Source organism: Neolamprologus brichardi, chromosome 1, assembly GCF_056152115.1.
Source record: "Neolamprologus brichardi isolate AB-2024 chromosome 1, ASM5615211v1, whole genome shotgun sequence".
Lineage (NCBI taxonomy): Eukaryota > Metazoa > Chordata > Actinopteri > Cichliformes > Cichlidae > Neolamprologus > Neolamprologus brichardi.
In genome coordinates, this window is record NC_142104.1 from 31,876,213 (window position 1) to 31,894,304 (window position 18,092).

At 41.4% G+C, this 18,092-nt stretch overlaps 1 protein-coding gene across 4 annotated transcripts in view; it reads left to right on the top strand.

Moving 5' to 3' along the window:
• lrp4 (low density lipoprotein receptor-related protein 4) overlaps positions 1–18,092 on the top strand; it is a 106,269-nt gene that overhangs the window by 77,410 nt on the left and 10,767 nt on the right. For all 4 annotated transcript variants that reach the window (XM_035909094.2, XM_006793772.3, XM_035909096.2 and 1 more), the window contains exons 7-21: positions 703–822; positions 989–1,114; positions 1,774–1,899; positions 2,749–2,883; positions 3,877–4,002; positions 4,484–4,714; positions 6,610–6,766; positions 7,362–7,579; positions 12,193–12,369; positions 13,602–13,727; positions 14,374–14,582; positions 14,871–14,952; positions 15,072–15,177; positions 15,261–15,462; positions 15,650–15,839. In XM_035909094.2, coding sequence (XP_035764987.2) covers positions 703–822; positions 989–1,114; positions 1,774–1,899; positions 2,749–2,883; positions 3,877–4,002; positions 4,484–4,714; positions 6,610–6,766; positions 7,362–7,579; positions 12,193–12,369; positions 13,602–13,727; positions 14,374–14,582; positions 14,871–14,952; positions 15,072–15,177; positions 15,261–15,462; positions 15,650–15,839 — 2,331 coding nt within the window. The remainder of the gene's footprint in view (positions 1–702; positions 823–988; positions 1,115–1,773; positions 1,900–2,748; positions 2,884–3,876; positions 4,003–4,483; positions 4,715–6,609; positions 6,767–7,361; positions 7,580–12,192; positions 12,370–13,601; positions 13,728–14,373; positions 14,583–14,870; positions 14,953–15,071; positions 15,178–15,260; positions 15,463–15,649; positions 15,840–18,092) is intronic.

Below are 18,092 nucleotides of genomic sequence, written 5' to 3' on the forward strand. Positions count from 1 at the left end.
GAACCTGTGATTGCTGATATATTTGCAGAGTTGTGGTTGCAGAACGACCTCTCGGAAGTATGGAGAAACAATAAGAGGGCTACTTTAGCCAGAGAAGGGGCTCTGACAGTGAACTAGTGCTTTGTTATGCAGTACTTGACAGCATTTGTACAATGTCAGGTCTGCGTGGCACTGCATTTGTGGCAGAACAAATTTCCATCAGTGTCTTTGTATGACTGTAGCTGAACACAGCAGGAATGAAGAAAGCACCACCTTGAGGCGCTACTGAGCATTTGTGGCGTGCAAGTAAAGTACAAATACGCAAAAAAAGAACTCCGCTGACAGCTAAGGTGACCTATCCGCTGTCGCTAGTCTCACTTTGTGTCGTCACTATGCAGGATTTTTAGAACTTTATCCCACATGTTGAGACAGCATCTTACATGTGTCTTGGCCCTCATCAAATTAAAACATGTAAGTCTCACACGAAAGGCATGACTCAAAAAGGTGATTATTTAATAAGAAATTAAACAGCTGGACTTACCAGTGGTTATAATACAGGGGTGTTTAAAGACTGTCATACCATTAAAAACGAGCCTCCTATTCATGCTTGCTATAGCAAGGAAGTGGACCTGTAACCTGCACAGTTTGTGTATATTTTTTTAGATTTATATATAACTCCAGGCTAAATCAGTTATATATATATATATATGTGTGTCTATTTAGCTTCACATCAGCCATGCAGATCAGTGGAATTCATGTGCAGCAGCGGGATGTGCATCAATGCTGCATGGAGGTGCGATGGCGAGCACGACTGTGACGACCGTTCAGATGAGAAGAACTGCAGTGAGTAGCCGGTGTCCAGAATTAATGAACAAATCAGTTAAAAATTAATCGTTTCTTCTTTTTCCGTCATTATTTAAAAAAAAGCATTCACCCATAATGACTAAAGTCCCAATGACTGATCTAAGACTGTAAGAGTAAAATGTATGTTTATGTGTGTTTCCTGCAGCCACGTCCATGTGCACGGCCGACCAGTTCCGCTGCGGAACTGGACGCTGTGTCCGGTTGTCATGGAGATGCGATGGCGAGGACGACTGCTCGGATCGCAGCGATGAAGAGGGCTGTGAGAAAACTGGTAAGGCTCTGGTTGTTATCTTGTTTTCAGGCGCTAAAAATAGTACAAGCTTCAACAGTAACCATGACAACAGCTCTGAACAGCCCTCTGCTGAGAAACTTCTCTGTTGGGAAACACAGTTGCATTTCAAAAAAAGGAAAAAAGTTCAGATTTTTTTTCTTTTTTGGTCTGTTCCTTCACTGTGCTGTGGAAAGACGAACCGCAGAGACAGGCCTGTGCATTGTGATTAAAATAACAGTGAACAGGCAGCGAGGGAAAAAAGCTCGATGGAAACTTTTTATTCTGTTTTTGGATACTATCGATAAAGAAGTTCAGCTTTGCAGGAAACCTGTGAATACTTGAAATGTTTATATTATTGCTCATCACACCATTTTATTCATATTTAATGATCTATTCAAATCCATTGTGTCATTTTTAAACCTGCTTATGTGCATCAAAATCCATGCACAGTCACCTGTTGTTCATGTTACATAGGGTACACACGCATTAAATGCGTACATACATGGGACTTAAACCACAACAGGGAATTAAAGACATGCCAGGCAACTGACTGTCACAACCATAGCACATACTATTTAGATATTTAAGGGAGAACTACTTGGATAAATATGGCGTAGAAAAGTGTTTCACCTATTAGATCTGTGTTAATCTCCTCACAGACAGTCCTCCATGTGCTCCTGATCAGTTCCAGTGTGGGAATGGCCGTTGTATAGGCCTGCGGAAAGTTTGCAATGAGGTCAACGATTGCGGTGACGGGACTGATGAACACCCACACCATGACTGCCGTAAGTGTAAGAATGGTGACATCAGCATCTGGACACCAATATGACGATTACATAATAGTTTGTAGAGAGTTTAAAGGCAGATAGCAATGACGACATTTGGTATCCAGTGCATCAGTCGATATTTTTTTTCTTTAAACACAAGAATGATAAACAGATTTACCTAACATTTGTTATGTGAAGTTATATATGAGTCCTTACTAAGATAATGTTAAATTGTAGAAATGATCTTATTTTATTGTCACAATAAATTATTGAACACTGATAACATGTTTGAAGGATGTTTCCGTGTCTTCTCTTTACTTTTTACATTCATTGGTCTGCCATTATGAATACAAATACCGATATATTGACAAATGACTGATATCAGCTGATATGTAGGCCCTCTAGTAGGCCTTAGTTCCTCAATTTTAAAACCTTTTTTCCCTTAAAATACACTGAATATTAAGTACCCACTTACTCTGAAGAGATTATTGCTGTTACATTGTCTTATGTTGTCTTAATTGGACCCTTAGAAAAAGATTTTATAAACTCCAGGTTTCATCAACGTAAAATGTAGTCCTAATGCTGACTCGGTGAGATGACGCTGTCAACAGAAACCATTGGAACAGCTGAGGGTGTATAATAAATGCTCACATGAATTTTAGCAGCAGTTTATACTGTATATGTTGACATTTTAACCTGGGCCAGCCTGATTGCCATCACCATCCACGGGCCTAGCTGCTTGTGTGTCTAAAATATTTTAAGGCCCAACAGTAGAGGAGTCAGACACTTTTTGTAGTGTGCGGCTGTATTTATACTGAGCTAGGATGCTGTGTTTATGTTCCTGTAATGTTTCTGTGTTGTGCGCAGGGCCACGCTCCAACGAGGGCAACTGTAACCAGAATAACGGAGGCTGCTCCCAGAAGTGTCAGATGGTGAGAGGACTGGTCCAGTGCACCTGTCACACTGGATACCGACTGATGGACGACGGCAAAACCTGCCAGGGTAACACTGGCTTGCTTGCTTGCGTGTGTGTGTGTTGGAGAGAAAGACAGCAGAGTGAAAGTGAGTGAGCAGGCTGTAGCGAGTGTTAATATTCATGACCTCTGCAGAGTTTGACAATTGGCCAGTTGCTACTTTGTGTTAAACATCTGATAGCTTCACTGACTTCCTACATGTGACAGTGCTTTAAGAATTGTTCTCAGTTTGCTACAACGCTACTTCCTCACTCCACTCATTCAACATGCACTTCTTTTATAGCCTGAAGATGGTCTTTTGGAAATTGGTAATATAATTTACACATTAGGAACTAAACCAGTCATATAATTTGGTAAAGTTAAGCCTTTTCTTTTGCCAAGAATAGATGATTAAATTGTACAGAGAGACTCCAAGCTATCAACTGAATTAGAGGTGTCTGGGGAAAACGAATCAACAAATAAGCAACCAACCCAAAACTAAAAGTAGAATACAGATCCTGACTGAGTGAATTAAGCAAACCTATAAAAACTACAACTTTGCTCTACTTGTCCTGCCTTTAACTTCCTAAATACGGCCAGGGATTGAAGTTCATTAGTCCAGTCAGTCAGTTTTGCAATTTGTTAGCAGGGTTGTTTTCCAAAAGTATGAAGAAATTTCGCTGGAATTTCACAAGAATTTTCTCTTTGGGCTGGAAAGTTATTGATGACTGTTTGGTCTTCTTCTAATCTTGGATTTCTGCCACTAGCTAAACATTTTATTTGCCAGAACTTCCAAATCATGGAGATACATTCAAATCTACTTGATGTATTTTTTCCAGCTTCCAACAGTTAGTGTGCATGCATGTTGTGAAACTGATTAAGATAAAGGCTTGAAAACGAAAATGATGTACATATGCTCCAAAAGCATCAATGAATTTTCCCTTTCTGCACAATGTGTGTCATTGTTAATACTGTGGGAGATAAGACACCAACATCTATATGTCCCTCCCCCCCCTTCTTCTGTCTCTGTGGTCTGTTCCAGATGTGGATGAGTGTGCTGAAGAAGGCTACTGCAGTCAGGGCTGTACCAACACAGAGGGGGGCTTCCAGTGCTGGTGCGTTCAGGGCTACGAGCTCCGACCTGACAAGCGCAGCTGCAAAGCTCTGGGTACGAATGACTGGACTGTGTTTCATCCCTGACATGTGACCGCAGAGAGCTGTCGTGGTTTGACTTCTAATAAAAGTACAGTTGCATAGTGTTTGTGCGTGTTTCAGCAGTAACTATATCCGCTGCTCTGTTGCCGGGTCTTGGACTTGCATTGAGGTCACCTCATTCGGAGGGTCTGGACTCGATTTAGATATGCAGCATAGGTAGAGGGCAGGCCTGGTGCAGCAGCACATCAATCTGCTCCAGTCCAGAGTTAAATGCAGGTCAGACATGTCTGTCACACAGCTGCTGCAACCCAGACCTTTATATCCAGTCAGATTAATGCCTTGTCTCATTTAAAGTGACCTTTTGTCCTAACTGAATTTTCTTTATCTCTCTTGTGTATAATTACTTGCCAATTTTAACCTGCTAACCTTTGCTTCTCCTTTTCACTTTAACACACGTCAACTCCATTCACGTCCCTCTTTCTTCCTCCCTTTAGGTCCCGAGCCAGTGCTGCTGTTTGCCAACCGCATCGATATCCGTCAGGTTTTGCCACATCGCTCCGAGTACACCTTGCTGCTCAACAACCTGGAAAACGCCATCGCTCTGGACTTCCATCACAGTCGTGAACTAGTCTTCTGGTCAGATGTGACTCTGGACCGCATCATGAAAGCTAACCTCAACGGCTCCAATGTGGAGGAGGTCGTCTCCACCGGTCTGGAGAGCCCAGGTGGGTACAACAGCTAATGGGATGCAGGTTCAGATGTAGGACAACAGACTCATTTATCATGTTTCCAATTATTGGACTCTGCTGCTTTCTGTCCAACTATACTCTGCCCCACTTCACTTCATTCATCACCTTATTCATAAATGAGTTAAGCAACATAACATCAATACTGGTGAAACTTGAAAGTCTTTGGTGCTTTCTTCTTGTCTTTTTAATTTATAGTTTCTCTCTGGTTCCTTTTATTTCTAACCCTGACCCTGCTTTTCTATTTCACTCTGTGTTTTTTGTATACATATTTGTCTTCGTTACATTTAGTCTTATTCTGTCCTATTTAATCTCTTTCACCACTAAATTTTCTAAAAAATATATTATTTGCTTTCTTTAAAGTTAAAAGGATCATCATCTAGCACAAGTGTTGTGCATGTAGCTAGAGTCCTATTAGATTTAGCTTAGCCTACCATAATTGCTTAAAACAAAGAGAAAAAGCTAGCCTGACTGGCTTACAGCTCACCAGCTAACACACTGTATCTTATGTATTTAACTTGTCCTAGTAGTATCAATTATGCAGTTTTTATTTATTTATTATTATTTTATTAATTATGATTTATTCTTTCTACTGATACAGTAGTATCGTGATTCTCGCTGTACCAGAGGTTAGCTGTGATTACAGTCAGGCTACAAAGGCAAATCTGCTGCTACATCCTTTCTTTTTTTTTCTTTTTTTTTTTGCTACATCATGACATTGATTTAGCTGGTTTTAAAGCTGCACTAGTGACACCACAATGTCTTGCTAGCTAAAGCGTTTGCACCTGAGAAGCAGATGATGTCTGTACAGGTTGTATGAGTCGGTTTTAGAGAAAGAAAAAAAACATGGAAAGGAGTAATTTGCCTAATAGTTTTGTTTAATTGGCTTAAAAAGTCCCCATCTATATTAGTTTTTAATTGTTATGAATTCAGTTTATTTACACAGCAATTCAATTAAATTCAGTTTTATTTATACTGCGCCAAATCACAGCAACACTTGCCTCAAGGTGCTCAAGGTGTAAGGTAGACCCTACAGTAATACATAAAGAGAAAAAAACAACAATCATATGACCCCCTATGAGTAAGCACTTTGGTAACATTGGGAAGGAAAAACTCCCTTTTAACAGGAAGAAACCTCCGGCCGTCCATCTGCTGCAACTGGTATGATATGCAAATTGGCTCAACAGTTGGCAGTTTGTCTTGTAATCGGAAGGTTGCCGGTTCGAGTCCCAGTTCGGACAGTCTCGGTCATTGTGTCCTTGGGCAAGACACTTCACCTACCGCCTACTGGTGTTGGCCAGAGGGGCCGATGGCGCGATATGGCAGCCTCGCCTCTGTCAGTCTGCCCCAGGGCAGCTGTGGCTACAACTGTAGCTTGCCTCCACCAGTGTGTGAATGTGAGAGTGAATGAATAGTGGAATTGTAAAGCGCTTTGAGGGTCTCAAAGAGCGCTATATAAATGCAATCCATTATTATTATTGTTGTTGTTGTTGTTATTATTATTTTTCACACCATTTGGCTTCAGTCCAACACAGGTCCTTCAACCCACTCATCAAGAAATAGTTCTGCACCTTGATCCCAGTAAATCCACAACTTTGACTTTGTTGGGGTTTTTTGAGATTTAAAAAAAGAGACATTATAATAGGTGATGAAGGTTTATTAGATTAACTATTACTAGCAAGATGATAGATGTTCTACCAGCAGAACACTTTCAAAAATAAGAACTAACAGCTACACAAATAATTATCAGACAAAGCAAATTGAAAAAGCTAAAGAGTATGCATTGCTTGTGTTGTATTCTACTTGTAACATTAGTAACAAAATATTGGTTCATACTTAAACCAAACTCAGAATGTTCTTCTGTCCTTTTAAAGGTGGACTGGCCATAGACTGGATCCATGACAAGTTATACTGGACAGACTCTGGGACGTCCCGTATTGAGGTGGCAAACCTGGATGGGACACACCGCAAAGTACTGATCTGGCAGAACATGGAGAAGCCCAGAGCCATTGCACTGCACCCCATAGAGGGGTATGAGTCCAAACACACGCACGCACATGCAGTCTATAATTCACCACAGATGGCTCCAAATGTACACACACTCATATATACATATCCCCTCTGGATGTGTCCCAGTTGTAGTGTAGCAGCAGAGCAGGGATTAACGTTTGGCGGAACAGCCATACCCACAGGCAAGCATCTGTGTGGAACAAGTCTTTCATGAAAGGGGCAGCAGCTAAGTGTGTTTTCTTCCTAGCTTTCATGAGCTGCAGTGGCAAGAGAGAGTTTTGTATGAACCCCCAGAGAAATTTAAAGCTAGAAAACTCATTCAGCTTATTAGGTTGCTCATTTGCATGGGATAATTGAAAATTATATTTTTAAAAAAAAGTGTATCCTCCCTCTGACGCCGGACAGAACAGATGAATGCTGATGGGGAGGACATGAATGATGAGGACAGAGGAGACTTTTCTTGTTAAATCAGGCATCTGTTGTGTCTAGAATCCTGACAGCCGTCTGCTTGCCGCTTGTCTTTAATGGACACCATGACTATCAACTAATTTACACCCATCTAGTCTGCCGCTGTGAACAAACAAACTGAGCGTGATTGCCCCATTTTTCTTTTCAGTAAGATCTACTGGACCGACTGGGGTAACACACCTCGCATCGAGTACTCCAACATGGACGGCTCAAACCGTCGTGTCATAGCAGACACACACCTGTTCTGGCCCAACGGCCTCACCATAGACTACGCTGGCCGCCGCATGTACTGGGTGGATGCCAAGCACCATGTCATTGAGAGAGCTGACCTGGACGGACGCAACCGCAAAGCCGTCATCAGCCAAGGTACACTCCTAGTCTTGACTGTTACACACGTTTGCTGGAGCTAGCTTAGTTGCCTAAAGAGTGGGGCTGCAAAGTCAAAAGCTTTACCCAAAAATGATGGGCCTCTTGAGCAGCCTTGCTTTCAGCTCCTTACCTGTTTATTCCTGCTGTGGCTCTTTCGTCTTCCTCTGTAAGTGACCAGGTTTAAGGATGGCAACGTTTTACATTTAAGCACTTTTGAGTGACTAATTTCAGCAGTTAAGACAACATAACTTCCAAGTGTAAGTACGTGTGAAGTGAAAAACACACACATTATGTTTGGACCAGAAGCTCAACAGTAGATTCAAGCTTCAACAGATTAAAAAAGTTTTCATTTTTGCCACCAGAGTGAATAGGATCGATAATGCACAAGTCTTTAAAGGAGTTCTTCAAACTGGAATGACTCACATACTGCTCATAATTCATGTGACCTACAGTAAAACCTCACAAGCTGCTGAAGGATTCTTTTTTCTTTTTTTTTATTAAAAGCTCTGAGAGAGGCTGGAGAAACAGAAGAGATGCTGTATGTGGTGCGCAGAGGTCTGGCTGGAGTTCAGGCTCTCATTTTCAATTTTCATTAATTATCACACTCACGCTAAGAAACACACATGCGGTAAACAAAGGGATGGATGTCGGATGTAGCACGCTGATGCCTCATTACTCCATTATGCCATGTGGCGTTAATCAAAAACATATTTCCATTAAAGAGCACATGTGGTTACCGCTGAAGTGTAGACACACACACACACAATCTATAAATTACGACGTAAAGCCAAATGTGTGGCTCTGTTTATGTTCTTGGTTCCAACTGAGAAGTGCATATGCACACTAAAAGTGGAGCTCTTGCAGTGTAAGCAGGCAGGATACTTTCTCTCTCTCTTTCTCTCTCACTCACTCACTCCCATACACATACACATACACATACACACACACACACACACACACACACACGCACGCACACACACCAGCTTCTAAGACCTCGTGTTTGTTTTCTCAGGTTCTAGATGATGGTTTCTGTTGCTTTCTTGCTGCATTTGTAATTTTTATGTCAGCAAACAAGTAGCCAGTACCCTGGTACACTGCAGATTTGTGGTTTGATGTTAAACTCGTGCCAGGAGTGGCACTGGTACCATATCAGGTTTTGATGGGGGTCGGTAAATAAAGGGTGACAGAAACACTTTAAGGCAGGATGAGAGCTGTCTTGACTTCCATGTTCTTTTTTGTATTTGCAAAATGATCCTTTCATTCAAGCAAATCTGCGCTTGCAGATTTCTGTAAAGCTTGGTGGAAAAACAAAACAAGAAATTATTAGATTTATGGGTGGGACTCTAAAGTCCGCAAGCATTTTGACAGTCACAGTTTTATAGGACATGAGATTCAAAATTTGCTGTTTTTTTTAATATAAAGGTTAGGCAATTTGCAGCGATTACACAACACAAGTTGAATCAGGATGAGTGCAGGTCTTAGCTGACAGTCACTTTCAATTTGGGGATTTTTTTTCCGCTGATGAACTAAAAAGTGTGTGGAAGCACATCAGTGATGATGAAGAGGGTTTAAGAGTTTGAAAAGAGAGAGAGAGAGTGGCAGGGGGACTGTTTGATGAGTGTGTGTGTGTATGTGCACACCATCAGCCCTTTGAGCTCTCCTTAATGATGTGTGCTCTCAGGATAAAAGGCTGTAATTGGCCCTGTCCTTCCTCCACAGCCTCTGTTTGCTCAGACAACACACAGGACAAAATAGGACATTTGTGTGTGTCTTTGACTGTGTGCATGGTTACATTCTGAGCCACTACGTCAAGGAATGTTAACAAGCATCTCTGAACCTATAGGTGTGTGTGTGTGTGCGTGTGTGTGTGTGTGTGCGTGTGTGTGTGTGCGCACACTATCTGGATTTCTGCCAGCTCCTCTGTAACTGGAATTGGAGCACAGGCGGTTGTCACGGTAATCACCACTATCCTGTCTGCACACCTGTACACCACGAGGTAGGGAACAGGAAGAGATAGGGTATTGCATACTTGTGTGCTGGTGGGGGAGTGCTTATATTTTTTGTCTGGACTCGACAAATGCTGTATGGCAGAAGACTGGACATTTAATATACCCAATAGGGTATATGTAGGTAGACTTAAATGAAACTATGAAATAATGGCCCCTGTGGACAACACTTTAGTTCACAGGTATGAATTAGATTTAATATCTATAGCACTATATCACAACTACAGTAACTTCAGGGTGCTTTAAATTGTAAGGTAAAGACCCAACAGTAATGCAGAGAAAACCCCAACAGTTACGAGTTATGAGCAACCACTTAGGGACAATGGGAAGGAATGGTCAAGAAGAAAACTCAGGCAGAACCAGGCTCACGAAGTCGAGCACTTCTGATTTGAAGCTTTCTTTTTCAGATGAGGCACAGTATCCACAGTCATACACAGTTGTGATATAACACAACAAGATAATCGGCCTTCAGGTAGCTGCTCTACAGTGTTGACACGTGGTATTGAAGACGAAAGAATTGTATTATTAAATTTAGTTGCAGCACTTTTAGTAAGACATCTACTGTAAGGAAATGTATTTCCTACTGTTGTGTAATCCATCTGTGTTGATATGCATTAGTGCACATGGCAATATATGTTGCTAGTCCAAGTGATGTCTTTTTAACCAATGGCCCTACTTGTTTCAGCAAGACAAACCAGATTCTGCTATAATATGGTTCAGCTTTACAGATAAAATGCATTAAAGTGGTATTCCTAATATCACTATAGATTTTTTTGTTTGTTTGGAAAAACCTAACCCTGAAACTTCCCATCACACTATGGAGCAGTATTCTGTCCAGCCGGAGGCCTTGCTGTGTTGCTGGTGACCTATAACAGGAAGTGAGACATATTCAGGCAAGCTGTGAGAGGACTATGAGGTGCCACGTGTAGGTTAAAGAGGACATAGCTGTGAAGGCTTGGTGGGATGTTTGATGCCCTGTCCTCCTGCAGCTGCTCCTGCAGCTGTCCCGGGGAGAACAAAAAAGGAGCAGGAGCAGAGATGACAAGGAATAAGCTGATCATATCAAAACAATCATTGAGATGTTGGTGACTAAGAGGAGAGAACTGGGTGTACTATTGTCTCCCTCATGTTGAGATAAGATCAGAAAACACACACGTTGAGCCACTATCATTTCACACACACACACCTGGACCTGTTTGAAAAGAAGAGACGAGGGCAAATGTAGAGGTGCTGTTTTATTTTATTTTATTTATTTTGTTCAGTTTTCTTGAATAAACCTCATCGAATAGTCACACAAAACGCACCCAGATACTCTGATCCTTGTGGCTTATTATCGCTGTGATCTCGCTCCAGTTTTCTGACGTTTACCACTTGACATTTCTGCTGTGACGACACTGTCATTAAACTAGCAGCGCTGTTTTTAAAAGCTGTGCGCCAGCACACTCGCCACACCACTTTGAGGCTCTGTGTGGCAGCAGAAATCACTTTTTCCATCCGTTCGGCGTGCCCATCCGACTGGGCTGTGCGGCTTCTGCGCTGGAGGAAGATTAAGGCTGGTGAAAGAAAAAGAACATTGATTTGGACAAGTGTGGAGGAGTCACCCTAGGGTGATGTTCCCACAGGAGACATGTCTGTACAGGTTCCCCTGTACAAATCAACTATTCGTGTAAGGAACAGAAATAGCCACAGAATTAAAGCCTTGGAGCAAATTTTTCCAATCTTAATAAAAGCAGTTAGCTTTCACGTGTAAACATTAATATCAAGGAGGACTGGAACAACAAATGACACGACTGATTATCCCATTTGCATTTTCTCTTTGTTCTTTTCTCTGCTTTGACGAACTTTGAAGAGGCTTTTCTCAAACAAAGAGATGAAGCCTCATCAAACAGCTATGCTTGAACTTTGATTTTTAAATATTCAGCCGCAGATGTTCAAGGAAAATCTTCCATTTAAGCAGTGAATCTGAGTGGTTAGTTAAAAAAAAAGCTAAGCTTTTTGTCTTATTGCCAGAGTACTTCTGTTAATACAAAAACAATGTTAAAGATGTTAAACATCGAGCAGGCATCGATCTCTCCTTCAGAAATCTGACACATGTCCTGTCCTGGTTCAATTTTCACTTTAAAATCTGTGAGTAAAGTTTTATTGTGGACACATGAGCAAAACTAGTCTGCATCAGTCTGATCTGGTTTAAGGGTGTTCTCTTACATTTAGTTTCCGGATGGAAAAGTCACATTATGTATGGAAAACCTACGAAGCGCCTCTGGTTTTGGACACTCTTGCCACAACTTAACCAACTACAGAGTGGTTTGAGGCAGTGTAATTGAAAGCAGTTCTAAAATGGGGATGATATGACATCAGCCAAGCCCACAGCTCTGAATGGAAGGATGTTTGGAGGGTTAGTGGAACAGGCCAAATGTAGCATGTGCTCTTTCCATTCTTTGTGTTAGGACTGAAACTTCATCGAATCATTACTTTGCTTATTATAAATGTGACAAACTCAGCTTCTGTGTTTGGGGGGGTTCTTTTTTCTCTCCTGTTTTTTTGTTTGCATAAATGTCATTTTGGACTGTCGCCTTGCTAAACTCTGTTCTTGTCTCTCTTTAGGCCTTCCTCACCCGTTTGCCATCACAGTGTTTGAGGACAGCCTCTACTGGACTGACTGGCACACCAAAAGCATCAACAGCGCTAACAAATTCACAGGAAAGAACCAAGAGATAATCCGCAACAAGCTGCACTTTCCCATGGACATCCACACACTGCACCCACAGAGGCAGCCTGCAGGTCAGTATCGGGCTGGGTCAACAGCTGGATACTCAGACTGATGTTTGTTACATATGTACAAAACTTGAAAATGATATTTTTGTTCTCAATAAGGTTTTTGTCTGGTTAAATAAAGGCCTTATCTGGGGATGGGTTGCAGATACACAAACTAAATAGACTATTTTTCACATTTTTCTCTCTGAATTATTCGTTTTTCAGCAGACAGCTGTTTACAACTTTCTACAAGGTCACAAAGCAGCAGCTTGAATCAGAACAATCAATAGCATCACAGTGAAACAGCAGAAAACATTGCATTGATCTTGTCTAAACAAAGAAAAGTAAAGTGTCTGTATCGATTATGTTGCATTTTACCTGTGTAGGTTTTTCTCAGTTGAGACTGTTACTGCAGTTTTGGGTTCATGGATTGGACAGTAACACACAGCAGCAACAGGAAGCTGTGCTAGCTCTTTTGTACATAACTTCAGCTTGAGTTAAAAGCAAAAGGAAGGAGTCTAGTCTAATCTCATTATATTTGGATACGTTTACTTCCCATTATTTCAGATCTGGGAGCAATGACTCTCTTTTTAAAGTATCCAAGTTTGCAGCTTGTAGCAGTAGATGATGTGCTAAATGGTGAGCAACAAAACATCAAACACAATATCAGCATTAGAGGAAGGAAGATGAGCTAGTTGAAGGCAGAAATGGGAGACTTATCTGAGGATATCATTGCAGGCAGAAATGAAAAATTTGCCTCACACAGTGGCGAACCCCACCATAGAATGATTTGTTGCACCAGTGTCAAGACCCTGCCGTGAACCGGCCAGTTGATGTGTGTTTTTCATCAGCATGATAGCAAAGACTTGTGTTCTTTGCTAACAAACCGTGTTGAACTTGACGTCCGGCCAAGAGAAAGTTTTTGTTAACGTGCTGATAAAATACTGCAGCAGCCCCGACACTAACATGAACTGTGAGCTGCCTCCGTGTTGGCAGGGGGAGGTCAGGCACTTTTAGACAAGATTTAGTCAAGTCATGTGAGTTCATGTCTGATCAGAACAAAAGAAAATCCGACTCAGAACATAAGTGAACAGAGCCCACACGCTGTGACCTTTTAGCGAAAGAGAAGGCAGACATTTTTGGAAGTGTGACAGTCTTGTTGCCCTGGGTTTGAGGAAAAAGTGGATTTGAGGGGTTTTTATTTTTTGAACCACTTTACATGTGATATACTGAGTTGTGTCTGCCTGTCTCTTCTCTAGGTGGCAGGAACCGCTGTGGCACCAACAATGGAGGCTGCAGCCACCTGTGTCTCCCCAGCAACAAGACGTACACCTGTGCTTGTCCCACCGGCTTCAAGAAGGTGGACAGTTACAGCTGTGCCACTGGTGAGTTCCTCCACTGTTTGTTGTGGAAAGTACAGAAATACTGCTAATATTATATTATATTATAATTAATATTATATTAATATTATAGTAGTTTTTAGCGGCATCTATTCATACTAAAGTCATTTTAATAGCCAATAAATTGGAATCTTAAATTTAAAAAAAAAAAAGCTCTGTCTTCTGTTTTGACTAATGAACCGTGTGTTCACACTAATGAAGAGAAAATAATCCTGTAACACATGGTTAATCTGATCAGCCCCACGAATAAGGTGTAGGCTGTCAGAGGAATCAAAATTTCAGATGAAAAATGCCTGTGCAGACAATTATAAGACACCTACTGCCTGTAAAGTGAGATCTCATTTAGGGAACATTTAAAGTGAGTTCAAGTGCATGTTACAGTTGAGCAGCTGAAGAACATTTAAGCTAAAATGCAGCGTTTTCATTTTTTTCCCCACTATAAAGACATGCTCCTTGAAATTGAATAACAAGTATTCTCATGACTTTGTTTAATTATGTTAATGCAGAGGGTGTGATTTGTGATATTAATCAGTGGTTACATGTCTTTGTGGTAGAGCTGTTTTACTGTGTTTAATGCTGACCCCACTGTTAAACCTAGAAGACTGACAGAAGACCTTTGGTCTTTAATCAGGTCTTGACAAGTTCCTGCTTTTTGCCCGAAGGACGGACATCCGACGAATCAGCTTCGACACCGAGGACATGTCCGATGATGTCATTCCTCTGGCTGACGTGCGCAATGCCGTGGCACTGGACTGGGACTCCAAAGACGGCTACATCTACTGGACAGACGTCACCACCGACTCCATCAACAGAGCACTGTGGAACGGCACCAAGCAAGAGGTCAGTGATACCTGCAGGTTGACTGAACTCAGTACTGCAATCTCGTCATTTCTCATCTGTCCCATACTTAAAAAAGGAGCAGAGGAGGACGGCAGCAGATTTAGGTTTATACATTACTGCCATCTACTGGGGCTGAGGTGAAAGAGCAACAGCTGGTCATCCTCTGTAGAATGTAGCAGCCTTCAGCCTTCAGACATGAAAATATTGCCATGAAAGCAGTAAACAGTAACTGTCAGCATGGATCCTAGCTGATCTTTTTCTTTTTTTCTTTTTTTCTTTTTTAAACAGGTGGTGGTGGAAACCAGTCTTGAAAGTCCAGCAGGTTTAGCAATTGACTGGGTGACCAACAAGCTCTACTGGACTGATGCTGGTAAAAAGTCTCATTTCATGTATTCTGACCTAAAATATCATTTTATATCAATTTTCTTCATTGACCAGTTCAGCAGGGAGTGCTCCTCAATTTAACCTGCTCGTGTTTTTGGGTGTCAGGTACTGATCGTATCGAGGTTTCTAATGCCAATGGGAGCATGCGGACTGTCCTGATATGGGAGAACCTGGACCGACCGCGGGACATTGTAGTTGATCCGATCGGAGGGTAAGATGATGACATTTAAACAGAAACAGCTTGTGAACCTGGACAACACATGGAGTTCTAACTTGTTCCTTCTTTCTCCTCAGCTTCATGTACTGGACTGACTGGGGGGCCAACCCTAAGATCGAGCGTGCGGGAATGGACGCCTCCAACCGAATTGTCATCATTTCATCCAATCTGACGTGGCCCAATGGGCTCGCCATTGACTATGAGACCAAACGCCTGTACTGGGCCGATGCTGGCATGAAAACTATTGAATATGGCAACTTTGATGGTTCTGACAGACAGGTAAGGTGTTAGGTTTTTTCTGAGAAAACATTTGAAGTACGAAAAGGAAGAAATGTCAAGTATTTATTCTGTTATCATTCACACTGTGTGTGTGTGTGTGTGTGTGTGTGTGTGTGTTTGGGATTATGCCTGTTCAGACATGTTCTAAAAGAGCTCATCAGACCTCTGCTGTTGTTTTTGCACACAGGTTTTGATTGGGACTCAGCTGCCTCACCCCTTTGGCTTAACTGTACATGAGGACAAGCTGTACTGGACAGACTGGCAATCCAAGAGCATTCAAAGCGCTGACAAGCTCACCGGGTTGGGGCGCCACACACTGGCTGAAAACCTAGAGAATCTAATGGACATCCATATGTTCCATCGACACCGTGAGACAGGTGTGTGTCTGTCCACTAAAGCATAGAGTTTTGTGTGTGAAGGAGAATTGGACTTGCAGCTTTAAACAGATATTTACAACCACAGTGTTGAATACTGTTAAACCTCTAGCTCAAGGGCGTAGATTTGGTTTTGGCATTGCTAGGGACGGATGATTCAACCACCAAACCCTGCCGTTTCTTTTTTTTTTTTTTTTTTTCCTTTTTGTCTTTGCTTCTTGATAAAAAAGGAGAAATATACTTGCCTACATATGCTATTCTACATGCTTTTAAGCCATTTAAAATTACAATTCATAGTTTTATATGTGAATTATATAATGTTAAATTACTATTAAACAAATGACTGACTAAGTATTTTAGGCTTTAGTTTACTTCCACATTCCATATAAATCAGATATCATACAAAAATAAAAATACCTTAAAATACAGTCATGGCAATAAAAGAATATGACTTTAAGGACTTAACAACATTACTTCAGTTATAGTACACCAACATCTCTTATACATTAGCACTAAGGAAACACTGATTGACCTGGTGGTTTTTGTCCATAAAACTACTCATCTAAGATTACCACAAAGTAAAAGATCTCTCAGCAAAATTATGCAACAGTTTAGGCACTATTGCTCCGATCAAATCAGTGAGCTGGGACTTTTTATTCTAAACATGAACTACTGTTACAGCAACAGACATGGACTACTGGTGACCCACACAACAACTCGATGTCCACTATGTGAAGGGGCCACACACATGCCTTCTCCTCTCGTTAACTGAGATAAACTGCTCGCATATTTGTTTTACATCTATACTGTCCAGTCTCTCCTGGTGGACATACAGCAGCATTGTTTAATCTCATTTGAGTCATTGTTAACCTTAGCCATCTTTTTAGTCTTCTGAGATCACTGAAGTATCTTTCATCCTAAGTACATGCGTTTTATCCTCAGATTAAAATTATTACTATGTGCTTGATGTGCCTCACCTTTGGCCCTGGCTCTTCCCCTCTGACTGCACTAGGACATATTGCTACCTGATAAAATAGCACATTGATTCGTGCCATATAAAAAGTGAGACATGTCAATTCAGATTCTTTGTGAAATATACACTAATGAATCAATTTACATCAGCAGCCTAACAATTTTTATGATAATAAATACTAGTTAATCTATAGCACCAAATCATCAGTCAGTCACCTGTGACCTCGCATCTTCACCTCTGTCCGAGCCACAACATGGCAGAGCTGCCTCTGTCACCTGACAAATAGGACATACATGACAATAAGAATAAAACGTGTAGCTGCTTCAGTGTTTCTGTCAGTTTGTGCAGATCTTGACTCATCAGTAATGTTTGTAGCGTGAGTGCATTTTTAAAACAATTTGTGCAAACTGCACTACAAGGTGGAATATTTGCAAAATCATGACTACCTCATGATATTTTGTCTCAAAAATCAACCCTATGAATATGTCAGTGCCATTAGGATGAAATTATTGTGTCACCAACATTTTAACGTTAGACATATAATTTTAACAGCCTCTGTAAACTAATATCCTGGCTTGCTCGAGGCTGCCGTTTTCTCTGACAGCTTCAATCAAAATTAGAAATGTTGCTCTGAGACTGAGATAACTAATAGTGCTGCCTGTTGTGCAGTTAGTTTACAAAATACGTTATTCAAAGCCTAGCATAGCCTGTAACGTTATTATGACGGACACATTTTATGAGTGAATTTGACTTTAAGTGACTTACAGGTTTCTTTGAAAAATACTTTCTTATATCCAGGTTCTTCCTTGTTGCTGCCATCCTCCTCTCCTACTTGCAGGTCCTCGCAGCGCAGGCTTGCCGCTGCTAAAACTAAACAGAGCTCCCTGAAAGGCACAGCCAATCACATTGGCCATATTTGTCACATGCGGTAGGACTCCAGTAGAGAACGTAATTTAACTCTTTCTGCACCGCTGGGTGAATGAGACGCTGACAGATCGTTTTTTTCTTTCTATCGAGTTTGTTTTTCTTTACTCGAAGAGATCAAATTATTGGTGGGGACAATTCAATAATCGCTGGATATTGGTGGGGACATGTCCCTTCCGTCCATGCCAAATCTACGCCCCTGCTCTAGCTAATTGATGGAATTTGTAGGACGCCAAATGGGACTGCAGGGTGCCGACTTGTGAGCCAGCCTTGTTCTTTTAGCGTTAGCTAAAGCAGCCAAAGTGCAAACCAGGGCGAGCCAGTCAGATGTCAAAAGCCACATCACGTTTTTCAAGTGT